At 40.0% G+C, this 23807-nt stretch overlaps 1 protein-coding gene across 1 annotated transcript in view; it reads right to left on the reverse strand.

Annotated features, from left to right (window-relative positions):
* Window positions 1-19901: 19901 nt before the first annotated feature.
* The window catches only part of LOC306698956 (chemokine-like protein TAFA-5), a gene marked incomplete at both ends in the record, with an annotated part of 29228 nt that continues 25322 nt past the window's right edge, over window positions 19902-23807 (reverse strand). The window contains 2 exons of the mRNA XM_079163457.1: window positions 19902-19985; window positions 23203-23330. Coding sequence (XP_079019583.1) covers window positions 19902-19985; window positions 23203-23330 — 212 coding nt within the window. The remainder of the gene's footprint in view (window positions 19986-23202; window positions 23331-23807) is intronic.

Genomic DNA, 23807 nt, shown 5'->3' on the forward strand with positions numbered 1-23807 from the left:
GAATGCAGGACTCTTGCTTGGATGTGCAGTATTTTCACAGTGTTGTGGTATTTGTACTTTTACTTAAAGGGTAACTTGTTAGGTATTGTTTCAGTGACTAATGGGAATAACAGTTATTGAAACGTCTCAGTATTAAAGGAGAACGTTAAACGGACTGCAATGTAATCACTCGGGTCAACTCCTCACCACCAATGTACGTCCACTCACATTGCTTGTTACTGACAATTACTCAGTGACACCCAAAACGTTTCCAATGACATTGCTGAATATTTAGATGATTTCAACAACATGGACGAGACGCGTGAATTCCGAACGAGACTTGCGAGAAACACAATTACAAACAGACCAGATCAGGTAAAGTTAACGGTTTGATTTATCTGTCGGGTTCTTGCTGTAATGTAGTCAGACACATAATACCAATATGAGCCTCTCAGTGGCAACAACAAGCACTTTTAGTGGTCGTGCATTGATTGTGAAGAGTTGTATAGAGATGACAATACATTGTTTACAGTCTGCTGAGGGAGAATGCTGCAGATTGGTCCAGTATTGGACTCCATTCGTCTCTTAGACACAAACACATTGGAAAATGGATTACAGGTTAAAACAAACAAACAAAGTAACCCTTTCAGTAAAGGATCTGAATATTTCTTCCACTGCTGACAAACACACAATAAGAAAGAAAGTGTGAGTGTGTTTCCACATATTCTGAAGCTCAGTGAGAAGTAGAATCATGAGCAGAACATCCTTCAGGTAGTTCAGTAGACGCCTCACTTCCACTCTGGTAATGCAAACCAGGTTTCTTTCTCTGGAAGTCTCCGTGACCTTCCATCCTGCATGTCGGATAGTAACCTCCGCCTCCGGCTGATGGAGAGACGGGTGCAGCGGAGGTGCAGTAACAGGATTACGGGAGGCGGACGTCTTTGGTTGTGAACCTGGCTGCTTGTTCCAGAGCGCCGGAGACCAAAACTGATTGATTCACAAGCCGAGTGGAGACTCCTGAATGTCACCTTCCTGTCTGCTCCACCGGACGTCAGAGACTCTGAGAGGGAGAGGACATTTTACATTTCAATAACTGTAATTTATTAGTAATAATGTGGAGGTTTGGACAAAAACAATGTAATGATAAAGCTTGTAGAGACCTTGTAGTATTTACAGCATAAACTCCTTCACTTACATTTAACATGCAGGACTTTTACCTGTAACAGAAGAGTATTTCAACAGTTATACGATATCGGTACTTTTACTTCAGTAAAGGCTCTGAATACTTTGACTTAAAAACTTGGTCTTGTTTTTGTCACAGGATTTAAAATGAATATTTCTTACAGCAGCACAGTCCTGCAGTCACTATGCCTCCAGGAGAAGGATTTCTATTTGAGAGGAAGTCCTGAGAAATTCCCAAGAAACAGGACCTTCAATCGTATATTGAATCTTTCCTTCTTTCTTCAATTAACAGTCAGGTCGGATCAGGCTTTTACCGCTTTAATTGACAAACAGATCGTATCAGCTGTTGTTAATTAACGGTAAATCTGTGAATAACTTGACGGCAGGGCGTCGGGGACGGAGGATGGAGTTCACATCCTGTCACTGACCTGCTATTCAATTCATTAACCGTGATCACAATCTTTTCCTCCGATCAGTTTATGTTTTGGACAGTGGAGAGAGAGAGACGGGGCATGTGAGGGAAGAAAGCGTGTCGGGGATTTACATGCAGCAAACGGTCCGGCCGGGAATCGAACCGGAGACTGTTTGAGGTACAAAACCACTCAGCAATCAGGAGCAGTGAGAGAATGAGTTCAGTTCAGGTTTGAAACTACAGTCATGAATAAAAGAAGTTTCAACATGAGAATGTATTCCATACGGAAGGAAAATTACTTTTATTATATATATATATATATATATATATATATATATATATATATATATATATATATATATATAATATATGTATCACATGTATTTAAATCATTATTTATATGCACTGTATATGTATCATATATCAAGCTTCTGTGTATCAGTGTGTGTGTGTGTGTGTGTGTGTGTGTGTGTGTGTGTGTGTGTTTGTATACAGTCGGAAAATATGAAAATGTACGTGCATCACATCCTGTAAACATGAAGCTCCTGAATTATTCAACTGAAAACCTTCCAATACACACACAAACACACTCACTCACACACACACACACACACTATACACACACAGCGACACACTGTGTCATGTACTGTGTGTCGTATGAAACACAATTTAAGTTAATGGAAAATGGCATTACTCTGCTGTGAGAGGCCTGCATGTGTTTGATAAAGTGCATTTGTGTGTGTGTGTGTGTGTGTGTGTGTGTGTGTGTGTGTGTCCCATCATGCTAACGTTACATGTAGGATGAGAGTTTTAAGGGGAAACTGCTGTATTTTTCCTGCATCCATTACAGCTCTCCGCTCTGAGGCCGATACCACTGATTATCAGCGGCAGATTCTTTTTCCCCGCCTACAACTACGTGTCTCACAGAACTGTCACAGATACGCTTTCCTCTTTTTAACAATCACGTCTTGTGACTCCGCAGAGAGACACAAAGGACTTCAGGATGGACTCAGCAAAGCTTGCAACGTATCCTCGGTTTGTACGATATCTTACAAAGACGTCTTCCTGCAAAGGTCCAGCAACACGTGTCACTTTACCAGCATTCAGTCTTTTCAAAGTGAACCTTTCACAGGAAACAAAGTTAGTTTAGGATACAAAAGTACTGAGATTTAAGAAAAGATCGTGAAATATTTAGGTTTAGACAACAATTACTTAGTTAGTTTTAAGCAACACAATTACTTGGTTAAGATTAGAAATAGATGGTGATTTGGGTTAATATAACTACGGAAGTGTCGTTACGTGACAAATAAAATAAACTTCTGGTTTCCGTGGGGTCCTTTGGGACATTCAGAGGTGATGAATAAGGTGTAAGGGAGCGACGGCTCCACCACTGCGCCTCTTTCTCTCTAACACACCACAGAATAAAAACAACTCTAGCAGCATTGTTTCACACCACAGCTTCAGTTTCAACTTCGGTTCTGGAACTCTGTTCAGCTCTCTCTCTTATTCCTGTGTTTTTTCCAAGGTTTTCAAGGACACAAAGTTACTGTAAACTACATGTTTGTTTGTGTTTATGCAGGTTATATGTGAAGGAATATGAATATGTATATGACATTTACATTTGAAAAGAGGTTCGCTTGCTGAACATTTCAAGGTAAAATCCATCAGGACACAATTCATCAGCTGTTCAAAAAACGGAAAGTCGTTGTTGAACAAACTGCTGAACTCGGAGAGAATTCTTTTTTTATTCCTTCTTTCACGCTGATGATGGATTTGAAAGTCACTCTGACCTGAAAACGTTCTCAGATTCCTTCTTTGTTTTGTCACATTTCTCTCTGAGCTCTTTCAGTTTGTCTCCTCGTGTTTTTTAATGAACTCACGGGAAGCCTGAATAACACGTACATACGATCGATATTATTGTTTACTTGATTAAAAAAGTCTAAATATAATGGTTCATGTTTGTTTTCTGGCAGATGCTTCAACAAATGTGGATCTTTTTTCTCTTTAGATTGAGCTCATCGAAGATCACATTTTCCTGTTCCAGGACTGTTTCTCCAGAGATGTACATCAACATGTCTGCAGACCGACGCAGAGAAAGGTGTTGTGGGTAGTTTGCATGGTCCCAAAGAGCCAACATGGACACCTCACAAAACTTTTATTTTGAGTTGCGAAAAAATAAAAAGATCCTGATACTTCATGACTGATATTTATCTGAGTTGAGGCCATCTCTGAGACACAGAATAATGTTCATATACTCTTTGTGAACACCTTATTTTGAAAAGCAGGTTAACTTATGTCGGTTCTGTAGAAAAACAAAATGCAGATTTCTTAGAATAACAAAATCATTGACTTGTGATCTTGAAATCATTTCACGGCCAATATCGGCTTCGGTAGTACGTAAGAAATATCAAGAAGAATTTTAAAGGTCCTTCATTTCCTAAACCAGACTCAGCGTCTCCAGAGCTACTGGCTCTGTGAAGCACAGCAGTGCTCTCAGTGACACATCCGATTTACTGTTTTAATGTTTTACATCTAAGTTGAGCACATTTGCTAATTAGTTAAGAAAGCACAACTGAGGCTGAGGGAATTTAACTGACTAATTTAAGGTATTTAGTCAGAAATTAAAGCCGTGGACTATTTTGCATTTGATGACAGCGTATTGGGACCATTATAGGTGAAAAAATAAATAAATCACAGAGTCGGGGTTATTATTCAGACAATGTTCAATGAGGAATTTGATCCCGCAAATCTCGTGGGATCTCGCGACATTACGTGAATCCAGCTGCCGTGCAAGGAAACCATTTCACATGCTTATGATAATATGGTGGTTCTGGGATAAAACCATTTATTTCTTACTAAAGCATCCACCACAGGCAAAACAGTGGCCTGTTGTTGAGATTGATCCAACCTTAAGAAGTGGAGCGATGTTGCTCCTTGACAAAAGATTTTTTTTCCGAGCCATCCTCTGGGGAACATGAATGTCCGCACAAAATGTGACGGCAATCCATCGAATAGTTGTTGACATAAATCAGTTTGGACCAAAGTGGCGGAGCAGCTCTCGATCATCCAGATTTTCAGATTAAGAGTCTCCACTTTGTTTTCCTCTGACCGAGCTGAGCTGAGTTCCCACACTGAGGAACACTGCAGGACTACAAATATGAGGACGCACACACACACACACACACACACACACACACACACACACACACACACACACACACACACACACACACACACACACACACACACACACACAGCTCTCACAACACGGGTCACATTTTAATGGCATCGTGTCAGTGGGGCTGTCGGGGTTTAATAGAGCTCTGCTGAGCGTTGCCAGGTCTGGTTTAACATTCACAGAGTTTACATCAGGACTGCGAGGCTCCAGACGAAAAACAACTTTAATGTGTTTGTGAAATCTCGTTCTATAAAAATCAAAGTATGAAGTGACAACACAGAACACTCTTTATTCATTACAGCGAACACTCAACGGGGAAGGATGATTCTGGTTCATTGTAACTCGGGTTTTTATTGGCGTTCCATTATTTCTATCGATCACAATGACACCGAGTTAAAGCTGCTCCCGCCAGCATTTAAAAAGGTACAAATACGATTCCCATAGAATTTGCTTACTTTAATTAAATACCTAAAAATTCTTGGGATTTGTTTAGGTGTTGATCTAAATTCCTTCTGACAGAGGAAGATAATGTAAAATAATCAAATGAATCTACAGCCCCTCTAGTAATGGGAAACAGCCACAACGCCAAAACAGAGGCGTAAAGTGAGAGGGCCGATGGTCCCTTCCTCGCTTCCTACCTCCTTATTTCTGGCATTTGTCCGTTCCTACCACATCTACCGGCATCAAAACCAGGAAGTCAGTGGTACAGCAGCTTACATACACGTCTACAAACGACACTCTGTCCTGTTGTATTGCTTTACTCCATCATATATCACACTATGCTACCTTACACTGTAGCTCATATCCCATAAAATATCATCATTTAACATTATGGTATTATGTCACTGATCATTTGGAATCATATTCCGTATTATATGTATATTAAGCACTGACGGCCATAAACAATCATGTATCGGTCTGATGCAGTCTGAACATAGACTTGCTGACTCTGCTGCTATTAATCACACCGCTGTCACATTAAATTACTATGTTTGTCTCCTTCTATCTTTAGTTTTAGTTTTATACACCTCCTTTCATTTATTTATTTTATTTTCTCTATTTATGTCTTTATTTCTGTCCTTGTGCTGCTGCAAAAGACGACGTTCTGCTCCGGGGATCAATAAAGGTTTATCTCATGATCTCATTTGATCTAATCAGACCATTTAACCATTTAGATGCATGTTGAGGCCGACTCATTTCCTCGCACGTCGTGCACTTCATCATGTGTTATCTGCTTTCTGAGGGCAAACACGAGGGCGCCGGGTTTTTTTTCGAACATGGGGGCAAACACAAGTTCACCAGTTTATCGTGACTGAACAATCATGTGTTCGTGTTACTGTTACAGTTCATCATCTTGTGATCAACAACATATAAAAGACCTCATGCAAGAATGTTTTGGTATTTGTACTTTTTCTCGTACCGGTGTGCCTCTTCAGATTCAGCAAACGCTCCTAACTTCAGATAACGGCGTAAATGACCAGCGTTGAATTTAGCCACCTGCGGATAAACGAGCGTGCTTCCATGGGAATTGGAAATTAGCATAATATACGCCCCAATAATATCATGTAAGGCTAAGCTTCCTGCCCTCTCTTTCCTATATTCAAGCCCTGCTTGTGGAGACAAATAACGAGTGCTGTTAATGCCGCGCTGTTAATCACCCGAGGGCCAAACTGTCACTGAAACAAAGAAGAAATAGGCCCTCGATGTAACGCAGCAACGTGACGCAGCAGCGTGACCGTGACACAGCAACGAAATGTTGATACAATGTATCCGTGGTATCCTGAAACATACGATGCTAACGTTTTCAAGACTACAGACTGTGGTACCATGAAATACTTCCAAATGTTGTGCTGCACATTCTTAAGTTAAACCTTATATCTTGATTATTACTACGTTGTTTTATAATGTCACATCCACATTGCTGTAAATTAGACTCCATGTGAGGTTTTGCAGGAGCAGGGAACTCCAGGCCTTTGAAACCATGCGATTCATGTAAAAGAACTGACACAGTTCGTTCAAATGAACCAATCCTTAGGAGCAGTTTCCTGGTGATTTCCTGTTCTGAGAGTAAAAAGTGGGCTAATAGTGCTGAGAGAGGGAAGTAGGCCAGGATATGAAGTTAATAAATAAAAAAAGTATAATGTAAGAGCAGAGAAGCCTCAGAGAGCTCAGCCTACATTCCGCTTAGTATTTTTAGTTCATCTGAGGTCTGAGAACGGAAACATTCAGTCGCTGAATTCAGCAGGAAAACGTCTGAAGGCTTCAGTTTGACAGGGAGACGACGGAGTCTACAACACCTGGAAATCACCTGATCCGTGTGTTAATGTGTACGTCCACAGTAAACCACATCCACACTGTAAATTAGTGAATAATGATTTTTTTTTTGTGACTTGATAACGATGTTTAAATATCTCGCCATGAACTGATTTTGAAAAGGTGGCATCGTACGTTCCTGCAAAGCACGGAGAAGCTGAACGTGGACCTCACGTAGTCACGAAACTCACGTAGTATAGAGAGTGACCGTGAGTGAAACGTGATACAATGAATATAACAAGCGATATAGTCCACTAATGGCAGTGTTCATGTGTTTCAGGCAGGAAGAAATCATTTGCAACACAGGTCAACATGTCACAGGACTCTGACCCCAGTTCAGCTTGTACTTCATTTCGACTGCTTTCAAGACTTTCATGTGAACAGATTTCTGTAACTTCCCTGTGCACTTACATTCAACACCTTTTATAACTTCCCTGGATAGTTGCACTTTCAGTACATGACACTTCAACCTCAGCCAACACCTACACTTAATCCAAAGTCATTAACCTGACACTTCAGCTCCTTGGATCACTCACACTTGAACTGACACTTCAACTGTTTTCAGCCCTTCGACTGACACTTAACATTTACATTTTGACATCTCAAATTCACACAGCACGTACATTACAAACTGACACTTCCAACTCCTTGTACTGCTCTCCCTTTAAATTACTTTTCAACTTCTGTAAACCTTTAGACTTCAGTCCTGGTTGATTGGGATCCAGTTGCTTGTTGACAATAAAATCCGGCTGAATGCTTTTAATGTGAAGCAGCAGCAGTAGGAAGTCCAGTGAGCATTAGCAGTTACTTAAAACAGCTCTGACTTCACTGTAGGAGAGAGACTACAAACTAGTAATTTATGAAAATATTATAACATATAAACCCAACATCTGAATGGCGGACTACGCCACTAACAATGAAAACTAATATAAAGAGACGTAATTACTGAATGAATCATTAAATAGCTATGCTGAAGAAAAGCGGACCATAAACGGTATTAAATTGGAGTTTGATTTCATCTCTACGCGCCCATGTTTCCACTGACTTTTAACTCCTTTCAGCCCTTTTAACATCAACGATGCTCTGCTTATTATTCAAATAGGCTTAATATAATATGAAAATATGAATATTTAGTTTGAAAGTTGAGAGAATCAATACCTTCATTAATGTTGCTTTCAAATGGATCTTGTGAGGTTTCAATTTTAACTCGTGAAGTGCAGTCTGCTGTGTTTAACTGGTTTACTCATGTTGCTAATAAAATGTTGTTTTTACCTGAAAAACAAGTGACGTTGCCGAGCAGAGCTTCTGGCACAACTTCTTTTAGTTGCAAGGAAAAATGAAAAAGTCTGAAGAGGTCAAAGCTGCAGCAACACTTGTAGAACAGAACAACTTTATTGTGAGACCTTTGTCGAAAAAGACTTGATCCGCTATATGGATTATGGAAACGCCTAAACCGCTGTCGGTGTCTTCTCAAATGAATATGTATATTGTCTCCGGACAGTATGAAACATGGCCAATACTAGCTGACATAAAGAAAACAGTTTAAACTCGCCCAATTGAAAGAAATTCCTGAAGACCTCTTTCCATTATTGTCTCATAGATCAGCCAAGGCGAGTTTCTCTGTTTCTGGTTACAGCCATGCGCTAAGCTTGACCTAAAGCGCCAACATCTGACGAAACTACGCAGCCTATTGTTTCGCTCCAAACCAGTTGATGGAAACGCAGATAATTTACATTTCGTTTTTTGCGACATTTTAAAAGTTTGCGTAAAATGTTCTTGACAATTGAATGGAAACATGGCTGATAAAGCCCCAACAATAAGGTTGCTCTGTATCTTCCAAACACAGTAAAAGGACATCGTGAACATTTGTGAACTCAGAGCGAACAAAACTTCCAATCAACAAAGTCTTGATTATGACCCTTATGAGTTGATCTCATGAACACTGTTGAGACACTTTGACATTTTAGACTACTTACCTCCTTTTTGTCTTCCACACAAAATCTGACCTTAGAACAAAACCTTTGAGATGAAACAGACCAACTTGTGTTTTCTGTTTAATGAAAAATATGGTTCATACTGGCAGAGAAAACAGAGACGGTGAGTTGATCTCCTCTGGCTGATGGAGACTGAAATAAGGCAATGACCTACAGACGCACTGCATTCTGGGATTTGCTAAGCTACAATAACTGAAGAAAAACTCAATGCCACTTTCTCATAAAAAAGATTTATATGTTGTAACTAATGATTTTATTGCTAATTCATTATGTATCAATGCTAATCCGTCCCTCCTCTGGTTGGATCCTTAAATCAGCTCTCTGGCATTCTGTTTATTAATAACTTATTAACATTTACAGCTGCAGACTTAATGGATTATTAGAAGAAATTCATGAAGCAATTTATGCAGATTCAACCAAGCCAAAGGGTTTTTTTTCACTACCTTCCAAACCAAAAGTTCAGGTATTAATAGTTAATTGTGCATTAAGAGGTAATAAACCATTAGTTACAACTTATAAAAGCTTTATAAAGAGTGCCCTATCAGAAAGTGGTATAAAAACTCTTCTGCGTCAGCAGCGATGTGCTAAATAAATGTTCTCTACAAAGATACAACATATACAATTGTTAAATATAGAACTTTAGGCTTTTGAAAATACACTTAATGCTTTTCTCCCCCCCCCCCCCCCCCCCCCCCCCCCCCAAACAGACATGACCGCTGGGCTTCTAGTGTGAAATGGTTTGCTTGTTCTTACCATGCTGACTGCATGTAGTCGACATGTGGCACTGGAGAATGTAAAAGCTGACTGAATGCATGATGTGGTCGGGTGGAGAGGAGACAGAAATCATCTAGAATTCTGCAGTTTTTATGATGAAAAGTGGAAACTTTGCACACTGATACCAAACACCTTGGAAATGAATTAAAAGTTGGACGTTGACATGTCATCTGTCCACCAGTATGTGCCAGCCTTTTCTCATTCCCAGGAAGTCTAATACCGACACTTTGTCACGTCCCTCGACGTCTGATACTGACGCTGCATGCACTCTTTAGGGTTTAACGTACTGTAAACCGATCCAAGTCACTATTAGACGCTCAAGAGCGAATACTCCGCAAACTAAGAAAAGTAGTTATTGTGACTCAATCACTCACCATCTCTTCCTTAACCTTAAAAATAAAGTTGCTAACTAGAACCACAAAAGAATCTTTGGCTTCTCCTCAAAGGAGAACCCTTTTTGGTTCCTGGTTAAACCTTTTGAAAGGGTTTGAGCAGAGGCCCTTTCAGAGGGTTCTACCTAGAAACTAGCATCAAGGTTTATACATAGAACTATCTGTGAAAGGTTTCACCCAGAACCCCCTATTATAGGTTCTACAGGCAATCCTTCGAGGAAACATTGTTATTTTAACCTAGACCACAATCTTTTCCTAAACCTAACCAAGTGGTTTCGTTACCTACACTCTTAATAATAAAGTTGCTAACTAGAACCATATAGGATTCTTTGGCTTGTCCTCATTGGATAACCATGTTTTGGACCTGGAACCCTTTCAGATGGTTCTACCTTCAAACCAACATAAAGGGTTGTACCGTAACTAGAACTATCTGTTCAACCCAAAACCCCCGATGACAAATCCTTCTATGGTGTAATGGTTCTGTCCAGAGCCCTGTCTGGAGTTTCTAACCAGAACCGTTTACAACAAGAATCCACCCAGGGGGTTCTACCAAGAACCCTTTTACTTTCCAAGGGTTTTATCTTGGAAAGAACCCTAAATGACCAGGCTGATCAGCAACAATCATGGTTCTCAGTCAGTCTTTTGTGTTGCCTGGATTGTGGGCATTCCCATTAAACAGCAATTCTTTCAACAATCCTTGAAGAACTATTTTTCCGAAAATGCTTCTTTGGGTCAAAGAGGTTCTTACTTAAAATCCTAGTCTCACCGAAAAAACTTGAAAACGTCTTTCTGAAAAAAAAAAGGTTCTTCAGAAGCAAATGGTTCTGGATAGAACCTCAGCCCTTCAGGGAGAGCCAGTTTGAAATCACCATTTCTTAGAAGTGGTTTTGTTTGAATTCACAACATTAAACCTCGTGTTTACTGCGGCCGTAGCGTAGCATCAAAGCGTCAGTATGTGACGAGTTGAGAATCAGAACGGGTTAGAACGGTTGTATTTGATTTACTGTCGATCGATTAACCAACTAATTGTTTCAGCTATACTTTTAAATTGACATATATATTAAATTAAAAAAAAATCTTTAATTTGCAAAGTAACTACAGCTGTCAAATAGACGTAGTGGAGTATATAGTAAAACACTCCCTATGAATTGTAGTAGAAGTATAAAGTGGCATGAAAAGAATACTCAAGTAGAGTACCTCAAATTTGTACTGAGTGCAGTATTTGAGTAAATGACTAATCTTTCAAATTATTTTCAGCTTTCTGCTAAAGTGCGCAAAGTTTTATGTTCTCACCATAAAAATGTCAGATGAGATTCTTCACCTTCTCCAAACGACTGATGTTCAGCACATGAATGTCAGATTTTCCCAACAGAAACATCAACAGCTCTCCTCATACAGATACAGGTTGTTGTTTTTTAATCATTAACTCATATACATTTTTACTTTGCTCAGTTAAGTCACTTACTGTATAATATCACAATGTGTTCGTTTCTTTACATAGATAATGGTGCGTCTGAAAACGTCTCATCGTTGGCTCTGTTCATCTTTGGTCTGTAAAAACGAAACAGAGTTTTGTGCCAAACAAAAACAAATCCATCCAGCAGCTCGTCATAATCCGCTTTTTTTTTTTCAAATCTCCTGGAAAATAAATATTTTATTTCCAGAAAGTCCGGCTGCAGTTTCCTCAATTTGCCCCGCCCCTCTGCCCTGGAAGTGGCTGGTGATTCGTTTGTCAGCGTTGGCGGCGGCGGCGGATGCTCCGCTTGGCGGTGAACGGCGATGGACGATGGGAACCAGTCTTTCTCTGGAGAGCGTCTGTCCTCGCCGCCGCTGTCAGGAGACCTGCAGGACACAAATAATAATCCATCAAAACCAGAGTGTCTGCTGGTCGGTCAGATACATGAGCCTAAAGAGGTCATGTTTCAGAACGTTATTAAATATAAATACATATTTAGATGTTTTTAATTATAAATAAATGTTATTTTATATCATTATTATATTATATACAAACAGTTTTAAAGGTCAAATGTATATCTATAATTTTGATATCTATCTATATATATATATTAACGATATATATTAATGTTAAATACTTTGTATACTACGACTGCTTTTTTTTCCTGAGGCCAGCGCATTTTTTAAAATATTATTTGCAATCGGCGTCCCGCTTATTTACACTATGCTAACAACGGCAGCAGCGTGACGAGGCGTTTGGTGGTTTGTTCAAATTCGATAACAACGCAGCGCTGGTCACAGCCGTCCAATCACAGTTGAGGAGGGGCGGGACAAATAGCCAACCACACGGGCATGATCCAATGTGTTTTAATATGAGTTATGGTCTTATCGTGCATGTTATGATGTTGTTTGTATTGTTTTTACTGTCTGTCTGGAGCACTGAATGTCGCCCGTGTGAGACAATAAAGTTGATTGAGCTGAATCTGATTAAAACAAAAGTACTCTTCCACAAAATCTCATTAGCCACATAGACCGGCAGGTCTATCCTCGCTCCCTACTCAATTCAATACAATATAATTCAATTTATTCTGTACAGCCCAAAATCACAAATTGGAGGGACTGGCGCTCTTCCTTACCCATGACTTCCATTAACAGTTATTGATTGGATTCAAACTGGTTGATTAAAAACACTCAACACTCAGTTTGACTCCTCAGCTTCATGTTTTTCTTCCAGCATGCTGTCGACGAGCGTCTCGACTCCGCTGGGCTTCATTAGGGGAATCGAGCCTCACGCAGACTTAACAACCACATGGCCCTGCATCCGGCTAGAAGCAGCCGAGTCTGGTTTTAAGTCATATGCAGCGGCTTGCAGAGAAAAAGCTTTCAAGAAATGCTATAAAAGTATACAAATCCCCAATACGGTGTTTCTGTTTAAGAACTGTGACAAATGCTTGCATTTAAAAAGTTTTTCTAAGAAACAGAAGTTAGCTTCATGTTTGTGAAAAAAGATTATTTTTGTATTTAAAGGAGTAGTTTACAGGAGGCGAGTACTACATACAATTCAGATTAGTTTTGGGTCAACATTTTCACGGAAAACGTGGTCACCTGGAAAACCTCGAGATTAATCTTTTTACAGAATAAGGCTGGTGATTTTTCTACATTTTTATTATTGACAACAATTCCCATGAGAACACCCAAACTGACAAAGTGTTAGTCCGCCTCTCAACACTGTCGGACTTCCTGTCTGTGGCTCTAAGCTCCAAGCCCATTGGTTCCTACTGAAGAAGAAAGTCTTCAAAAGCACAAACATATAGTTTCATTTAAAAAAAAGAAAGACTCAGCTGGTCACTGTAGTTTTAATCAAACAGACATAGTGCACATTTGTTTGGGACTATTTTGAGCGGCGGATGAATCCACATTTGCTGCTCTCGTGAGTATGTGTGGCAGCAGGACTGTGTTTGTGGGAACAGAGACAAAATAAAGTATAATGACAAAGGAACGTGTTGTCGGTGCAACAGTGAGGCTCATTGATGTGTTTTTAATGGAGCTCTGCGCCTCAGAGGAAGAGGAGATAGTGTTGTTACACACACAATACTTGTTAGTGTGAATAATTCATAATGAGAAAAATAGAGAATACCAGCAGACTTTTACGGGGCATCAATGGAGCTGGAACCGATTGAACTATGTTTACTATAACAAGTAAATGTATAAAATGTCATGAATAAATCAGACGTTGGGTGTTTTTTGATGCTGACCTACACCACACTGTTATTTATACAGCAGAGTCTGCAGCTCGTAGAGTGTGGAGACACGTCCTCCTGAAGACCCCAAATAAAAACATGAGACTTTGGGAACAAGTTGGGAATCTTCGTTTGTTACTCCTCTGTGGAGGCTGAGCTCTATAGCTGTAATTGCTTCCAGGTGATGACTCAGAAAAAGAAGAAGTAGCAGAAGAAGAAGAAGAAGCAGAAGAAGAGGAAGAAGCAGCACCTCTGAGCCGCTCCCCCCTCTGAATTATTCATTTCCATCCTGTTCGACTGCATTTGGAATCCTAAAAGAGCCGGAGAGGAGTCAGACAAGGACGAGCCGGATTACAGTGAGAACTCATACATCACGCTGGAAACAGCATCAACATTCAGACCGGCCCCTAAACGCTCCGCTCACAGCTGATTAAACATGGAGGTGAAGGAGTGTTCAGAGCACTCCTGCAGAGGTAACACGGCTGCTGTGATACACTCGGCTCAGTCGGACCGAAGTGAACACTAAACACAAGATAAAACACTGCTGGTGGACGTTTTTCGTTCTCGTTCTGGAGGACACAACAGGAACAACGTTTGGTCCTCAGCATCCCACAATATGTTGCGCGTTTGTTTATTTTTCTCCAGGAGGCATTCGGGTAACGTGACGTTTGAAACTTCATCTTTCCAGTTGGAACAGGAAAGCATAAAGTATGTGGTCCTTGTTAACGTCAAATGTCTCATTATCATCATGTCTCAGAGGTGAAAGTCAGCGATTGTTTTCTGTTGAGCAGCAAATGAAAAAGACTTTTCGTGGTGGAGATTCGACAAAATGATTTGTTTCAGTCTCACCGCTCTTATAGCATCAAGAAAAAGGCCCTACAAGGAATTTCTGTGGATACCTTGTCGGGCCTTTTTGTCAGCCCAGATCTTCTGTTTTTACCTTTCACAATAAAAGCCCTGTAGACACCGTGTGACTGTTTACCAGAAGAAACTCAAATTCAGAGACTTATCAAACTCACATCTCTTTAGCAATACTTGGTTTACCCGTTCAAGATAATCTAAGTGGATGTGGAAATAGCAGTTAGAGATGGTCAGGAACATTAATTTACGCACACATTTGCAGGAAGGAACACTTCATCCTTCAGTTCATCACAAACATTTAGCATCAACACATCTGGAGATACGTGGTTTTACCTGGACAGGAAGGGGATGAAAAACTGTCATCTGAAAAGAAACTAAAGCTGTCTGATAAAAAGTACAATCTTTACCTCTGAGATGTAGTGGAAAAGAAGTATTAAGTACCTTGAAGTACAGTACTTGAGTAAATGTACTGACACAGGACATCATTGGTTTGAAGTAAAGTGACAAGAAAACCGAATATGTAATGACACCAAACTGTGAACTGACTGTTGAGAGGTTTCAGTAAAACTTAAGAGTTTCTATCTGAGCAGAAAGGTGAAAACAAGCAGCTGCAATCTGTCTTGTTCTAAAAAAAAAGAAAACGTACAAGATATTCAGTCTCTGTGCTCACATTCAAAGTAAATAGTTGTCCTTCTCTCCAAGGAGAATTGGATTTCTGTCTGATTGAGCAGAGTGTGATTTGTTCCTCAGTCTTTTCTCTCCCGGTGTGACTGAAAAATGAATTCAAAGTACCTCTGCAGGTTCCAACCAGACAGGAGGCTTCAACACACAAACACACTCCAACATAGGAAACATACAGACAGGTAAAGTCACACGCTTTGTTCAAGGACGGTTAAGTTGTGGGGAAAAAAAAAACACCAAAAAACCTCCAGGCGAGACGATGCAGCGTGACACAAATGAGTTCTGCTTTCTGCTGCGACGCCTGATTACACCTCCGCAACAGCAAATTACATCCTCGCTCCACAGCCTGTAATGATCATGTACGCACGTTAGAAATGAAATGTTCAGCGATTTCCGCTGAAAAGCTCAAAGAGGTGAACAGCCGTGTGCAGGTTTAACCTGAAAGCACCTCCGTCTTTGCCGACTTACGTCGTTCAAACTCTCAAAACTTTCTTTTATAATATAGTGAAGATCTCAAAGGGTCCAAAGATACTAAATCTGTCAAGAGACAGAGTGGGGGAAAATGTTTTTTATCAACTTTAAAGCAATAAATACAGTTTTTGGCCACTTGAGAAAGAAGTTGTGAACATTTACATATTATTGGCTTTTAATTTGTCACTAGGAGACTTTGTGTGTTGGCCCACTGATAAATGTAGGTCAAATATTCTCTCTTTTAGCTCCATTTTTGGTCTCCACCGACTCCTGAGGGAAATATATGTTTCTTTAGCTGCTAAATGCTTCACTATTTTCACCAGTTAGTCTCTGACTGTGTCTATCAGCTGTTCTATCACGCTATAAGAGCGGTGAGAGCGAACCAGCACAGTAAAGAACAAATATGGATGTCTTACTCTGAAACTATTAAAGTATTATATTCCACAAAACAACAAATGAAGTCTTTACACTTTGGTTTTGGTGCAAATTAAACAAACGAGGTATAACGTGTTAATTCTCAAGCTTTGGAGGCGCAGATTACAGCCCCGTCACTCGTCATTAAACATTTCTGCAAACCACAGACACATTGAATGTGGACATGTTTGCAGTCAATCAGAGCAGGTGACGAAGTATATCGAGCGACCCTTTTTGAAAGTTATGTGGTATAATAAAGAGTTTAACAGAACTCGTCTGAAGGAGACGGGATCAAACAAACACAGGACCTTCACCCAGGAGAATACTGTTCGTGTCCCATGTGAAACCGGAAGTAAACGTTGTCTTTACGCTTGTTATTTAATGTTAGTGTGTCTTAGTGTGGTTCCTATTTATTAACACTAGATTACATACACTACATTGCTCAGGTTATTTTATCTTTTTTCGAAACTTAAACCAATGGTTTCATATACTTCACCATGTGGCATTGTGACTTTTCATTCACAAACTTCGATATTCAATGACATCCCACTATTTGCAGAAACGTAAAATGCTTTTCACAGTCAGGCCGACACAATGTGAACGCCACAAATCTGCAGCCAGAAGCAGAATGCAATGAGGGGATAAAACATGGCTGGGATGCACAGAATTAATGAGTCCCAGAGTCTCACCAATCTTTGCACCAAACAATAAAACACTTACAGACACTTTCACGTTCAGGAAAATAACCAGAGTGTGAGGATGAACTAATACGTGTCAGAACAAAAAAATAGAAATACAACGTTCAGAGATAAGGCTAAATTGATACACAGCCACCAAGATGTATATGGCTGTCAAAAACCACACTTTCCTATATTAAATGTGTTCTTCTGTTAAAGTAACACATAAAGAGGATTCTTCAGATCATGATACCAAAACTCCTGAAGCCCCACAGAGGGATCGTAACATACACAGTAACATAAAGTCCTCCATTCCTTATTGTTTCCATGACAAACAAAAACATAAAAAAATAATATAAATAATTCAGAAGTTGATGGATTCCATCTGTTTGCCTTGATGAAGACCCAGAAACATGAACTTCATCATCTAAAAAAACATTGGAATAATAATAATAAACAATATTTTGTATAAACTTTGGTCCATGATTTCCCCAAAACCAAACCAACACCTTCCTAAACAACCAATCTTCCTCCATTATGGATCCTTAGAACTCTTCCTCAAGCACCAGCACTGTTTAGACCAGGGGTCTCAAACTCAAGGCCCGCGGGCCGAATCCGGTCCGCCACGTCATTTTATGTGGCCTGCGAATCCGCCATTTTTTTTTATAAATAAAAAAATTTAAAGTTAGACTTGATAATAAAAATATCCCCATAGTCGAAATGATGAGATGGAAAGTCAAAATTATGAGATACTTAAACACAGTCATAGAAGCAGCTCTTTGGCTGGTTACTCTACATTTGACGTGGAAATGTATTGTGAGTACATTGAAGACTTTAAACGTGTCTTTACAACACATGAAATACTTCACGTGGGATTTTGCAAACGCACCTTTGAAAGGATTTTAAGCATTGAACAAAGTTATTGTAATAACTTGTGTTTGCTATTTTCTTTAAAGGTTTGATAGATTAATGTGGGTTTACCCTAAATTCAAAGGATTTAAGTTATAATAATAGAAATGTGCTTAAATATATTTTTACATTTATATAACTGCATGTACAATATTTTTACACTTGAATAAACAATAATCAAATGCAGAGACAGTTATTTACCGATATGTTAGGAGTAGTTACATTTACACAGTCTGACATTTACAACCGGCCCTTTGAGGGCGACCGTGATGCTGATGTGGCCCAAAGTGAAGATGAGTTTGCTCGTATTCCACATCTTGTCTTTGCATGTCGAAGGTCTTGAACTTTAGGAGCAGAAGCTCCACAAATCCACTGGTTGAAACAAATCCACAGAAATGAACTGATCTCGGACCAACGTTATAGTGAACCGGCAAATACTACGAAGAAATAAAATCAGAAATGGCAGAAATGAGCTTCATCTTGTTGTTAGTTACACATCATCAGTATAAATCACATTACTGCTCTACAACCACCTTCAGTTATCAGAGGTGTGTGTGTGTGTGTGTGTGTGTGTGTGTGTGTGTTATCTGCTGTTTCCATGATAAACACTGCAGCTTGGAGTAAACTGGAAAGCAGGCGGCCTTGTTTCCAACATAATTGCTTTATGATGAATTACGGCCGGTGAAGAGAAACAATGAGCGGCGTTTCTATTTATTTCACCCTCAAAGCAAAAAAAGCAAGCTGGAAATCGTCTCATTAATATTCCATAGCGGCGGCTTTTTAAGATATTAGATCGAGCCATGAACTCCTTTTTCAATACTCTCGGAGCCGATAGATGTTTAGAAATCCTCCTGAGAAATAAAGTCCTGCTCTGAGTTTTCAGGTGAACAGAGGTGAGCTTCTCCACGGCTACGCTAACATGAAAGTGTGTTATTTCTATCTGCCTCCACCGTAAGAGCTGCTCCACCTGGAGGTTACAGCTCACAAACTAAACTATACTGTATTATAAAACACCCCGACTGCACGGAGCTCCATACTAGTGGACAGCACTGGAGCTGCTGGTTGGAGGTTGAGGTGGATTTTGATCCCTGTTGACTCCAGACATCGGGATTACGTACCGTGACTCCTGTCTTTGGTTAGAATTTGGCAACAAGAGCACTTTGGCTCAGCTGAGGGAACGATTATGGAAGCCCATTCCCGCCAGCAAAATAAAATAAAAAATCCACCCGAAAAAAATAAAATAAAATAAAATCCACCCAAAATCAATTATATATATATCCACCCAGAAAAAAAAAAAAATTATGTTTTTTTTGTTCTTTTTCATGTCGTTTTGTTCGGGGAAAAAGTAAAAAGTAAAAAAAAAAAAAAAAAATGTTTTTTCTTTTCTTTTCTTTTTTGCCGGAAAAAATACGACATGCAATTCTACACAAGGTAACTATTACTGGTGACTTTTGTAAATGTTAGATGTTATATATCATTATAAGTATTAATATGTAGAATTGCATGTCGTTTTCATGGAAAGACTGGCGAGGGGATGAAGGGACCTGTGAGGAGATCGTCACTGAAGCGCATGCGCACTTCTAAACTCTTTTGCTAGCAAAAAAAAAAAAAAGATCATAATCTTTTTTTTTTTTTTTTTTTCCGGCTACAAAAAAAACAAAACAATCTTTTTTATTTTTTTCTGGGTGGATATATATATTATTTATTTTTTGGGTGGATATTTTATTTTTTTATTTTTTTTGGGTGGATTCTTTATTTTTTTTTGCTGCGGAAATGGGCTTCCATAAACGATTGTGGTTTCGGTTGATAAACACATTTTGTGTGAATTGTTCTGTACTAAACCAAGTTGATGATCTTTCCCGAACGTACATACATGTTCAGTATCAATGTTTGAAATTAGTTGTACATAGATTTTATTTTCTTACGGACTCAAACACGGTACATATTGTGGAACATCTTGGACTACGTTTCAGACGCTGTCTGAATGTGGATGCAGACTGTCGACTTCCGTCCGGGACGGACCAGAATCCCACCGTGTGAAGAGAGTTTCCCTCTGAGAGGAAGGTGGGAGATCTTTTCATCAGATCAGGATCCACAGAACCTCTATGGTCCAAACACCTCGCCATGTGAAGGAGCAGCATCCAAACTCATTATATACCACTAATTAAATACCTCTACACCTCCTGTAGGTCCCTGTAAGCCTGTAAAACCTCCTCGGGGCCAATTGAGCATCGTTTGTTCCTGCTTTCTGAGCTTTAATGAACGCTCGCTGCTCTCCTCGTGTAAACACAGTGGAGTTTCGCGTCGGTCCGCCCACTCAGCGCTGCGTCTCTGTAATTTAATTTGCCTCACCGCGAGGCAATCAGATCTGCTGTCCTTCATTAGCAGAGGGAGCTTGTTGGTGCGGCGCTGCCTTTTTGTTTGAATGAATAAAAAAAAAAAAAGAAGATTTTCTGGAGCCGGAGGCGGCAGACGCAACAACGCGCCGCCATCTTCCAGCCAAATGAAGACGAAAGATGAGAGAGAGTTGTTGTTGTTGAGTTTCAGAGACGTTCATTGAGCTCAGAGAGGATGAAGCAACTTCTCCCATCATCCTCTGCTTCCAGTTGTCGAGATCACAGTCAAGTAGAGAAAATCCCCTTCATTGATGATGTAATCGATATAAATGTTATTTAGCTGATTATTTACACCTGAAAGGCTCTTAAATGACATTAAGATAATGATCAATATTTTTTTGTCCCTAACATCAATGAATAATCGTTATCTCAATATTGAAAATAAACATGCATATTGTTTTGACCATCATGGTGCAGCTCTAGTTGCAGCTGTGTTTCCTCGTGAGTCCGAGAGGCGACGCTCCAACGGTCTGACCTGGCGAGCAACTCCTCGCTCTGCCGTCCACATTTAAAACTACGAGTTCCCCACCGGAGGAGAAGCTCTTCAGACGGAGTCGGCAGCTTGACAGGCTTCATTATTCAGAGAGCGGACCCGCTCAACCAACCAGAACTCAGAGAGGAGCGAGTGAGTGAGCCGGGGAACTCTCGAGCTCTGACATGCAGACGTTTTACTGCTGTAATCTGATTCCTCAAATGTCATATGAGACCTGATTTCAGGGGATTCACAAAAAAAGGATTTCTCCTGGAGAAAGGCCAAAAAAAGTGCACGGAAAAATATTTGAATATTAAAAGCTCCAGGAAAATAGTTTTATCAGCCGCTGTTTCGAAGCGGAAAGATGAACTGTGAAGCTGAAGCAAAGAATAAAAGTAAAATAATGCGGCTCGGTTTACAGGTGAGCTTTTGATCAGCGTGCACGTGAACAGACGCCGCTGCAGAAATCAGAAGAACTCTCACAACTGAAGCCACCTGAAGGTTTTCAATAGACAGTAATCAGACAATCAGCCTCTATGGACAAACAGAGAACTGAGAGAAGATGAGGGGCTGCGTCGTCAAAAATCAACTGATCTTGAACGAGGTTGGCTGGTGCGGCGATGAAGAGGCTTTTGAAAACTACTCCACTTCAATCGGCCGCTGTGAAGAGTGACAGACGGAGGAGAGGGTGCTCGTGGGTAACAATTATTCAATCAACACACAAACTGGCGGTGATTTTAATAACAGCCAGCGGCGTCCTCGTTAGAGGACGTTTTTTATGATGTGTGAAGCTCTTATGATCTTTGATTGGAACTAAACACACAGAGGGAGGAAGGACTCTGACGAACAGCACATCGGTTGTTTTCTTCTTATTTGTAACATTGTCCTTTAATAATATTTCTGTCTTTTACAAAATAAAATCTGCACACCTGTGTTCTTCACAAAGACCGTGGAGCAATTTGACTCCTTATCTTTTAACATGTAATATTTATTCCTTTATATTTACCGTATTGCAATTCTAATACTGGTCTTTTTGTGAGACGACATTAGTTTTCACAATAATCGTACATTACAACAGTTATCTTGATGAAATCATCTCTCCTGGTTCATACTGACTCAGAGATCATTTCCTTAACGGCCAGAAGAATGAAGTTTGTTTCAATGTGCAGTGTTCTGCTTATGATCAGGGGTTTTGGAGCATCCTGGTATGTGAATATGAATGGTCTATTAAATAAACTTTTTACAGGAAACTACTTGGTTAGGTTCAGGAAAAGGTCACATTTTGGGTTAAAATAAATGGTGTTAAACTAAGTCCTGAAGTTAAGTGACAAATAAATCAACATTGTCTTTTTGCTTCACACGCATCACGAACGGTGTCCTGAGTGAAATACCAGTTTTCATTTGACTCATCAGCCTCAACGCCCTGTTTGGGTTTTTGAGGTCTTACTTCCTGGTTCGTGGTGATGTGGACAACACACACAGTTATTCAGTGAGAAATCTACAAAGAACAGCCCGGGGTAGTAGAAGTAGATCCTGCTCTGCCACGCTTTATTTATCTATAGAAACACAGCAAAAACAACTAACAAGTTGTCCGACATACATATCGCTGAGCAGCACCTTTAGTTGTGTGTGTGTAGCTGCTGCTTGGCACTGAAACAAAGTGGAGAGAGATGAAGAGATTACTCTTTAGTGGTTGTAAAGAGAGCTTCTATCACTCACACTAAGGGGATCGATTGAAAGTATGAGTTATTTTACATTTTGATAAACAGTATTTTTAAGGGGCTGTTAGAAAATGGGTCGCTCAAATCGAGCAATCTGATTGGTTCATAGCCGTTATATAATCCCCCACATACTACTCACCTGAGAATAAGAGAGTAAAAGATGTGTTTGACAAAGTTGACCAGGACATGTGAACAAGCATGATCGCAGCAGAAACACGCAAACCAACGTCTCCAGCACCACCGCTCAGGAACCACATCTCTGACCGTATACGGGAACACGAGAGTGAAACTTCTCTTCGGAACTGTTGGCAACCAAAACTCAGGGACTGGAGAAAGTAAAGCAACATCATCCTCACCGCGCCGAGCGACACACCTCCACCTCTCAGATAGAACGTCTGATAACAACCAGATCTCAATGTCATCCGACTGACGCTGGACATGTTCTCACTGGTTGCACAATAGATGGCAACAAACAAATGATGGATACGGTCAAATAATGAAAGCAAAGAGACGCCTGTGATGAAAACAACACCCCTTGGCTGTGATATAATCGTCAACTATTGCTTGAATATTCAAACCAAAATAGGCTCCGTCTCATAAACAGAGGACGTGAAGGTCTGAAATGGTAGCGTTGCTTTCTCAATGATGTATACAGGATATCATCACGCATCCTGTTCTCACCGTGGTGGTCTTGACTCGGCCTCCCGGTTGCGTGCAGGTCCAGCCCGACTGATTGACCAGGAGATCGCAACCTTCGTCGTCCAGACACGGCGACATCTCGCACCACTGTCGGGTCCACACGATACGAACTGAGGAGGAGGAGGAGGAGGAGGAGAGACAGGTGACTTCATTTGTTTCATCATCATGTTTCATTCTCCACAATTACTGTCTTTTAAATCCACTTTTTTACACAGATTTATGCATCAGTCTTGGATATTCGTAAGTATATACTCAATAACAAGTCATTGATGTTCCTGTGGGGACGCGAGGTCATTCATACACACATGATGATTAACTTCAGGGAGGAGAAAGAAAGTATCGCAAAGTATTGTGGGACACTTTTTATAAAATGAAATATTTTGGGAATATATTAGGAAAAGGTTGTAATACTTGGTGTTCCTTTAAAGCATCATACAGTATATTCTTATAAAAGTACAACAAAAGTACTTTTCTTGTAAACATACAACTTCAAATGTTACAACTACTTTCTTTTGAAAGTACATCATCCACATTATATTTTAAAGAATGCTTTCATGCTAAACATATGACCACGTTAGAAGTCATTT

The sequence above is a fragment of the Pholis gunnellus genome (assembly GCF_910591455.1).
Source record: "Pholis gunnellus genome assembly, chromosome: 7".
NCBI classification, from domain to species: Eukaryota; Metazoa; Chordata; class Actinopteri; order Perciformes; family Pholidae; genus Pholis; species Pholis gunnellus.